The sequence below is a fragment of the Aptenodytes forsteri genome, unplaced genomic scaffold (assembly GCF_000699145.1).
Source record: "Aptenodytes forsteri isolate BGI_AS27 unplaced genomic scaffold, ASM69914v1 Scaffold2, whole genome shotgun sequence".
Taxonomy (NCBI): domain Eukaryota; kingdom Metazoa; phylum Chordata; class Aves; order Sphenisciformes; family Spheniscidae; genus Aptenodytes; species Aptenodytes forsteri.
The window spans coordinates 14,524,301-14,534,104 of NW_008795695.1; the positions used below are offsets into that span (position 1 = coordinate 14,524,301).

The 9,804-nt window shown below is 42.4% G+C and overlaps 1 protein-coding gene across 1 annotated transcript in view; it reads left to right on the top strand.

Annotated features, from left to right (window-relative positions):
* The first annotated feature begins 441 nt into the window (after positions 1-441).
* Positions 442-9,804, top strand: part of MAOB (monoamine oxidase B) — a 40,435-nt gene continuing 31,072 nt past the window's right edge. Inside the window, exons 1-3 of the mRNA XM_009283110.2 lie at positions 442-460; positions 3,864-3,958; positions 4,933-5,070. Coding sequence (XP_009281385.1) covers positions 442-460; positions 3,864-3,958; positions 4,933-5,070 — 252 coding nt within the window. The remainder of the gene's footprint in view (positions 461-3,863; positions 3,959-4,932; positions 5,071-9,804) is intronic.

A 9,804-nucleotide genomic window follows, 5' to 3' on the forward strand; every position in this document is an offset into this window, starting at 1 on the left:
ACAATGGTATTTTCAGTCTGGGGCTTCAAATAAGACCTATCATCTTGGCTTCTTTGTTGTCTGCATTAATTATCTGCCTATTGATTCTCTGAGCAGAACTGCAGGTGAGGCTGCTTAACCGTATGTTTTCCACTGTATATATGGCTCTCTGGTGCCCCTTGAAGAAAGCTGACCTGCAATGGAAACTGGACCCAATTAGTGTCCTCTGCTAAGCGGTGGCAAAAGTGGTTGAGCCCTTATGTTGCAATTCAGATCTGATTCTGTTGAAATGCTCCTGGGGAGGAGGAGGAGAAGGTGCCGCTGGGTGACAAAACATTGTGCGTGAAATGGGAGTAGCAACAGCATCACTCACATTTTTGGATGAACTTTACATTTGAATGTGGTTGGTTGCCTCACTCGTGAGCAACAGGGACAGTATTAAAGATCTGCCTTTTGTTAGTGATGTGTGAGGGAGTGAGAGGTAAGCCAGAGGTAGTGCTGAAATGTGTGAAACTTGTGAAGGGTTAAACTTTTCAGGAGGAGATCTTATATCACGTATGACGGATTTTTCCAGGCTTTGCTTCACAGGCTTCATGCATGCTCTGCTTATGGCAATTGGTGTATTAAGCACGGAGAGGCCACTCTGACTCTTGCCCAGGAAACAGGTTGTGGTTTGTAGGAGTTTCCTGCAGCAATTCTTAGTTTCTGAAAGGCAAACCTCGACCTCGTGCCCCAATATTCATGTGCTAGTATTCATTTCCATTTTAATATGTTTTTATTGCTGTTCCTGGTGCCTTATCTGTCCTTGTATCACTTTGGCTCAGAGCTCTTCCTCTGCGGCATCCAGTCCTCTCACTGTTATTATAGTAACAGTCCAAGAGCCCATTTGGGATCTTGGGTCCAGCTCCAGGGAACAAGTACGGGGTGATGTGGCAGTACCGTGATTCCAAATGTGTGAGATACCAAAAATAGCAGAATTCCTGCTTGTCAATATTGCACTGTAACGTGGTAACAGTGGCAGCAGTCTTGCCTTATCCTGTACTGTGCATGCTATGAGGCCCGATCTGGTCCTTCGCTGTGCCATCTGACCCTCCTGAGCCTCTGCCTTCACTTCTTCCACCTTTTTCCCCCAGTTACATGTTTGGCATCTCTGTTAGTGATGAGGGAGAGGAGCTAGAGGTAGGCTGCGTTCCCTGCCTTTGTCAGCAATTATCTGCATAATTTCCCCAGCCAGACTTTGGGCCAGAAGAGAGCTGTCATGTAGGTGAGAGAAGGGGGTGGGCCACCAGCCCTTGAAAAGGGGTAAGTGGTCAGGTGGTGCTTAGTTTGGGAACCCTGTAGGCTGCAACTTTCACTATAGAGTCAAGCCCCAAGGACTCATCCCTGCCCCTATAGAGACCTGATCTGCTGGAGGGCGCGCATGGGGCAGTGAGGTATTAATGAGCCCGATCCTCCCCTCAACAGTGGTTTGGTTTTTTGTATTTGCATCAGGAAGGAGTAAACTGTTATCCATCTCTGACAGGTACATCTGTGGATGTATGGAGGAAGAAAGAAAAGGTGGCAACTGCCCCAAAATAAATAGTAGGGAGTAAATAGTAGGTAGGTGTAATAGGGAGGATGAAAGGTGCATAAGGAAACAAGGAGGTGGTATCTGGACTGACCACCGCAAATCGGCTGCGTTTCAGTTGAGTCTAGAGAGCTATCCTTTCACAAGCTTCTCTGTCTGTTCAGTTCTTGGGAATAAACTGCCTTTGTTCCCAGCTGTACTGAAATGTTTATTCATTAGATTTTAATAAAGAAAGTAAAATCTCATATTCCTTAATCAGTGTTGGTAACTGAATATTATTAATTGATTAGTCAATACCTGGTAGCATGATAAGCCAACAGAAACCTGCAGTGACAACAGCCTTCAGATTATGTATTTGTTCTGTAAATTAATAACTACTATTGATCCTCTCCCAACTGATGAAATATTTGTCTTTTTTGAAGAGCAACTTTTTTTTTTTTCCCTTTAACTGGTAAGCTACATTTATTTAGGAGGTTTTTTTGCCTTTTTTTCCTTCAGGAGTCAATCTTTTTTTGCAAGTTGTTTGAAGGGGTAGTCCGTGTTTGCATACCATGACTGTTTTCTGTATTTTGTTCTTCCTTGGTATCCTCAAATATTTCTGAGTGTAGTCAAGGCCACTGATCCAGCCAGATGTTTTTGCAATATCATTTCCTCAATAAGGAAGTATGGAAAGACCTTTATCAGTGTCATTACTGGTTTTCTCACTAACACTTACGTGAAAACCCAAGATAAATAAGCTTATGAAGCTAGAAATAAAAGCAGGACAGTATGATGTTTTAATGGAAACATCTGCTGCTTTTCTTCAGAAAATGTCAAATCCTTTAGATAGATAGGTCTACTCCATTGTCTTTTTTTTTACAGATGGGGAAACAAACAGCTTAAGTGATTTAACCAGCACAGTGCAGCAGGTTCACTGCAGTGCTGGGAACAGGATCTGGTTCTCCTGCTCCCAAGCCACTAGCTGATGATCAGGATGTTCTGTAGCACCTTTAGTAGCTCTCATTAATATTCTTTCTCTGTCCAGGGCTGCTCTATTTTCTTCATTATTGTTTCATTCAGTCCTGCCATGCTAGCTCTGGCCGTCTCTTTTTCCTGCCAGCGCTTTTGCCATTTCTTCCGTGGCTGCCTTATGCTTGGAACAGTCTGCTTGGACAACTCCTTTTCAAAAACTACATGTACTAGGACACAGAGAGGAAACTGATTGCCTTCTGGTGGTGACAAGGCAGAGAGTCAGAAAGGGTAGCTAAATTATGATGTATGAGTGTGGCTTCTAGCCTGGTCTGTGCTGAACTTTACTCAACGCATCCTATCGGTTCAAGAGGATGACGCAACCCTCTAGAATGTAACTCTTGTCATCCCACTAGAAATTCACTCAGTAGTGGCCAAAGTAAGAACGTCAGTTTATACAAATCTCGGTTTGTGTGCTGAAGTAAAAGGCAGAGATGATCTTAAGAAGTTGAGAGGTTGCAGGCTGTGTTTCCTCTGTGTTGTGCATTCTTTCTAGTTCCCTTCATTCCCATAGCGGCTTGACATACTTGCTGCAGGGCCTGGCGCTAATAATTTTCTCTGCAATTATGAGGATTTATGGCATCAGAACTAAAATTAGATGTTCCCTCCTGTATTCCCATTGTTCCCTCTCTTGGTGTCTCAGCTTCAAGAATTCGAAGATGGAAATACAAGTCTATGAAGAAAATGGATGAGGAATGAAACAATTTTTTTGGGTATACTTACCCATATTTTTTCTTCTTGATGCCACACACAAGCGCACGTTCTGTCTCTTCTGAGTCAGACCATGTGTTCTTCAGGAGAAGAAACCCGTGACCTGACTGTGTGGGAACTTTGCTAATGTACTTTAAAACATTCAGAGCTGGAAAGCAGGCACTTACAACAAGCTTCAGGAAAACTTTTGAAATTTAGGACAGTCCTAATAAAACTTCACTTCTTCCTTTTTTTGTTGAGGTTATAAAAGATGACATGCTGATGTTAGAAAACAGAAAGCTGTCCTCCCCATGTTCTGTGCCTGGCTGGATGACTATTATGACAATTGCTGGCTTATGCATCAGAAGAGCTGAGCATGTGGTGCAAAAGGTGCTCAGCACATGTAAAATTTGGTCACAAACTGTTTTAATATGTGGCTTCAGTTCCATTTTATGATTACTGTGGTTTTTAATTCCACCTCACCCCCCTGGCGAAGTGTTTGAATGAAAAATTCAGGATTTGTATGGATAGCTATGTGAGCATTTACATGTCAAGTCACAAAACCCATGGGGTGCATATACAGAAGTATTCTTTAATTGTTTTTCTTTTTATGTTTTAGGTCTCTCAGCAGCGAAACTGCTGACTGAGTCAGGCTTGAATGTGGTGTTGCTGGAAGCCAATGACAGGGTTGGTGGAAGAACTTTCACCGTAAGGGTAATTATCTCCAAACCCATTTATACTACATATACATACATATACTATACACTATACGTATGTATAATTATACACATGTATGTTGTATGTGTAGATATATGTATAGTATACATATGCTATATGAATAGTGTACGTAAGTGTATTTATTTATCTTTCCTGCTAGAGGACCTACTTGAGCGAAAATTTCTAGAGCACTAGCAGGTGGGAAATTTCCTGATATTGTAGCAGCAAGAGTAGGGAAAGACAGGCATGATGGTGGGGACAGAATATTTCTGTGTGATCTGCAGGCTCTGGATTCATCAGTCCTTTCCTCTGGGAAGGAGAACATGATTAGCTAAATTCCAAAATCATTTCCCGGGGAGAGACACTGGAGAAATCTCTGTGAAAAAACAGCTGTAAGGCCAACCATGCCGTGAAGAGCCTTGAGCTGAACCGTAATGAGCCCTGTGAGGGGTGACGTAGGCTAGAGGAATGGCAGGGGTGGCTGGGAACTAGAACCAGCATGTCTCCCTTCACTCCTTTACCTTCTGCCCTACCTTGACCTGGGAGACCCCCTCCCACTCTGCTCATTAGAAAATCTTACCTGTGCTCTTTCCTAGTACAGTCTGTTTTGAACTAGTCGTTGGTGAGATGCCTGACTGAGCAAGAACCGCACAGATGTCTCTGGCTCTGTCCTTCTCTCTCTCTGCCTGTCAGGCTCTTTCCTCTTGTGTTTGTTAAGGCTGTAATGTAACAACAGGTCAGCTAAGCTGGTTATGAACTCCTTATCTGAGATTCTCGGTAATCGCCACACCAGAACTCTACCAAAGAATTGAAGTTTTCCATGGCGAGAGGAATCTTGGCCACAATGCTCTGGGAGTGTTTCACTTAAAGAATTTCTCTGGATTGCTTTTTAACTTGTGTACTATTTACAAAGGGCTTATCTTTTTTTAATCTTTTTTTTCCCCTTTTGTGTGTTGTGTGTGATAAACTAGAATAAGCAAGTCAAGTATGTGGACCTTGGAGGAGCCTACGTGGGGCCAACACAAAATCGTCTCCTGCGGTTATCTAAAGAGTTAGGAATAGAGACGTATAAAGTGAATGAAGTTGAGCACCTGATACACCATGTCAAGGTAAGATGCTCTCAAACATGCTGCTGTAGACAGGCGAGTTGTAGTGATCTCCTTTCTTGTTGTCTTCCATCCATGCTACAGTGGAGTATACCTGTTTAAGTATGAATCATCTGAGTTTCTTGGAGAAAAATAAGTATGTTGGTAATGAAGAATTCATACAAATTACTATATGCATGCACAACTACATGTGTACCCTGTAGACGCATCCTGTTAGCTGGTGCCTTGGCTCAGGTCTGAGCTCTTAGTTAAAAGGTCTCAAAAAGCTTCATTGTTTATGAACAGTGCAACTGTGACTCTGTACGGGTAAGCTCTTGTATACACTGCCCAAGTCCCTTTCAGAACTCCTAGAAGTATCTTCAATCAGGCTGAAAGTTTCTCAGGATGGGCCTCGTAAACCAGTGACAATTATTATCCTGATGGGCCTCGTAAACCAGTGACAATTATTATCCTGACTGAAAGAAACGTGAGAGGCTAAGTCTGGTTTTGCTGATGGGGAAACTAACATGCAGAGTAGCAAAAGGCATTGTAATAGTAATTGCAAAAGGCTCTGGGAGTCAAACGTTCTTGTGGAGGCAGATCTAAATGATCTGTTCATGATCTGAAACAGGACAGCTATGGCAAAGCTGTTAAAAAGCCCATGTATTCTCAGTATTTGTACTATGCTTTCTCCAAGAGCATCCTTTCTCCTTTCCTGATATAGAGCAGTGTTGCACTCCCACAGAAGGGAAACTTTCTGCGTTAGTCCTGAAGAAATTAACATTGAGTTTCATTATATGCTTTTGCCAGTCATTGCACAATGGCTTTTCATAATATTTGTCAGATAGTAGTTGGTGTTTGATCAAAGGTTAAAGAAAACATTGACAGATTTAAAAACACCAATAGAGAAAAGGTGTTCTGACGTGTATTTTCCAATATTTTTTCCCACTCAATTGTTATAAAAAAAGAAGCGTGTTCTCAAAGTGATTTGCTATGGTGACTGTCCACGATTACTTCTGCTGTGGTAGAACTGATGGGTACATCCACACTGTTCTGTTTTGTGTGCCTGTGGCATCATCCTCAAAGCCAAATTTTCTGCTTGTTCACACTATTTAGCCTTCAGAGTCTCCTCAATAGCAATAGGAGGTCATGCCATGAGGGGAAACCTTAATGGTAGAATACAATTAACATGGCCAGTCAGGATGACCAGCTCTCAGGACAACCTTGCTGTCCTAGCATGGGGACATTCCAGAATGCTGCCAGAAGTCACTGAAGCCAAAGCTGAAGCTGACATTTGGGCCTGATTTATTGTCAGCAGCCAGTCAAGCATGGCTGCTTGTTTGGTAAGCCAGACCCCATTTTCTTTTAGGATCTCTAGGAACCAGCTTGGGGGGGGGATATTGGTATTACTATGCTGGTTGAAATAGCCTTTTGTTTTCAACAGGCTTTTAGAGTGAGGAAAACAGAGAAGGGCAGAAAAGTAGAAGTTTGGGCTCTTGCCAAGGACAGTCTGTCTTTCCCCTGACCACAAGTGTTTTATTGCATGAGTTGCCAGAGGTTGCACATAGCCTTTTACCGTCATCTGTGGATACCTTTTAGCCCAGGGCGGTGAGTGCTGGCTCTCAGCTTTCCTCCCTACCGAGCACTGACAGGACTGGCATTCAGGGACGTATCCCAGACTGGCAGAGAGGGGCATGCCTTGGCTCTGCCTGTATGTTGGGCTTAGAAAGGGCCTTGAAATGGGACACTAAGGCATTAGGACACAAGTCCAAGGAACCTATACAGTAGTATGACTTGTATCCAGAAATCCAGAGGTGGGGGAAGCCACTCTGCTCCTGGAGGCATTCAAGCCATCCAAGCCTGGAGATACGGGGTGCTTGCTACTTTGGTTAATGCCTGCATCTGTGGAAACAGATCCTGGGGGAGCTGTGAGGAAGGCTGAGGGCCTGGGCTTGCTCCAGCACTCATGTGCCTGTGCTAACACCTACTGAGAGATGCTCATAGATGACAGGTTATGCCCTTACATATGCCAGGGGGATGGAGCATCCATGGCAATTTGATGCAGGCAAGTGACTCAGTTTGAGTGCTGGCAGGCATGTGCAAGATTGCACTATGCCTTACACAGAGCCATGGAAAAAGCTGCCCTGGAAGGGACCTTGGAGGTTCCTACTCCACCCTGGGCTTGGAGCAGTGTCTACCTCATAGTTACGTCAGGTTGCTTGGGGCCATTCCCAGTCAAGTGTTGAAAGTCTCCAAGGAGAGGGATCCCATCTGCTGACTGAGGTACTCCCAAGGCATGCTAAGAGCCTGCAGGTTGGATTCAGACAGATTTTGTAGGCCCAGGCTCCCAATGTGGCTGCCTGTAGGAGAGCTCCTGAAGAGAGAAGGGAGAAGTGTGTGCCAGGACTCCCTGGAAGCCAGGAGGAGGTAGAGAGAGGAGATATTCCACAGTCAGTAGCTCCTCCTTTGAATCTCCTAATTTCACTCATTTTAAGTCTTTTATTTCCTTTTTGCTTCTGTGTTTATACAACTGTGGAAAAGTATTATCATAGCGGAAGAATTACTTGCAGTTAAGGAATTGGAAGATGAACAGTATATAGTAGACATATGCATTGTTTTGTGGCCACATCAGTGTCATAATCTTCACCCTTTTGCATTTCATTTAACTGTAATACATTCCTTGGAGATCTCTTACTTTCAGCTGTGTGGCTTGCCCATGCATTCCCTGAAAATGGACAGTGGTCTTGTGTGCTCCCTGAAATTTAAGTTGTACTCTCAAGTCATAGCTTGCAAATAGGATTCCAAAATACGCAAACGTCTGTTGCCCCTGCATGAATTTGAATTCACATGCTGACCCAAGCTTTGTGACTGTGGCAAAATCTAATTAAATTCTGGACCACAAAATTCTCTCTGAACCCAGAGAGGCAATGAAACATAAAGGTTTTAATTCTTCTCTTGCTACACAATCAGGCATCACAGTGCATCTTGTAAAATCAGCTGCTGTTTTCACATATACCCAAAGGCAAAAATCCAGCCTTTCATAGTTAATTAAATTCATTTTAGAGGCTTTTTAATACAAGTAATATATGCAGCTTCTTTGTACTACAAAATGAAAAGAATGCATTTTGTTGATCTCTGGGTGGGTCTCTGCTAATTAGGCTTTACCAACTTGATTGGGTTGTGTGGTTTTTTTCGCCTTTAATCTTTTTTAATGTCAGGTTCTACTGTGAGATTATTTTTGGTCTCACTTATATTGTGTGTGATATCTTCACAGAAACTCAAAATTATATTTCTTGCCCTACATTTTTTTTTCTTTTCCTCCACTTGTTAAGCAGCCTTTTTTATGGTCTTTGAATGGAGATTAGTATGTTCTTTTCATTTGTATAAATACTGGTTCATCAGCCTTAGTAAGAAAATTGGTATAGCTCTGCAAGTAGTATTTGGTAGGCAAATTGCTGCCTGAAGACCATTGCTTTTCAATGGCGTAACTGAAGTTAGGTTCATAAATCCAGATTAAAGAAGAAAAAGCAGACCTATCTGAGAAGTCATCATCTCCTAACAGTGCTCCCATTGGACTGATAAGCAGATGTAAAACACTTCTTAAAATAAGGTAACTTCTCCTTAGCTGCCCAAGACAGGATTCAGGGCCCTACCTTAGATAGGTAGATTTGCAACTTTTGACTGGTGTTGTTTATTTTCCTCACCAAAATGACAGCTTTTGTCTTAGAAAAACAAACCAAAGTACATATAGTCCAGGTAATTTTTACCTTTGCCATGTAACAGTCCCTGGAAAGAAGTGTTGAAATAGGAAAACATGTCAATTATTGTGAGGGTTTAATTATCAACATATTTTCTTCGTTAATTCAAATTGTACTTCACTTTTGTGCAGCCCCAATAGCCATGCAAATTTCTTACATTTTAAAACGCAAATTTATCAAATGTTATGAAATATAACACAGGTTCTTGACAGGGAGTTGCTGATGACTTCATTACCTCAGTTAAGTTCCCTGTAGAAGAATGGGGTTTTCTCATACCCATTCATCTGCCAGCAGCACTGGCTAGAGGTGTCCAAATGCATGTCATGCCCTCTTCAAGTTTAGCACAACTTTCATATACAATCGGCCTCTCTGGGGAGAATGCTAATGTGAACCCAGTCTGCAGCACATACTGAAGGTGAATATTTAGTCTTATGCATGCAATCTGTTTAACTAGGACCACAAATCCACACTGATGTTAGCGGGTTACGTACTGATCTACAGTAGATCTGCAGAAAAAAATTTTACAGCCCTCTTGGGTGTCATTCATTTTTAGCTCTATTGTGCTTATTAAAATGCAGTTTGCTGTGGTCTTGTTCATGAATAAAAAATGTGATGGTCCTGTTGTATTGGGATTTAATTAGCAGCTGGATAAGTGACTGCTGTATCTAAAGTTATAGAATTTATTGGTGTTTCTTCTGTGATATCAGTGATATATGCACTGAAGCTAAGCAATATGATTTATTTAAGCTTTTGATCTCCTTCTCTGCAAATCTAAGGGCAGTATCTCCTGGCATAGTCTGTAGTATATAGTGTAACAGCATAAATGGTTTTTTTGAATGTCTAGATAAAAGTGCTTTCATTTTTCTTTGTATATCTTAGAGTGCAGTCAGAGAATGAAAAGTCTGTGAGACTCTCAGTTGCCATCAGTTTAAGTGAGGAGAAATGGCATCACATCTTCCCCCCCCCCCCCCCCCCCCCCCCCCCCCGCCCCCACAACACA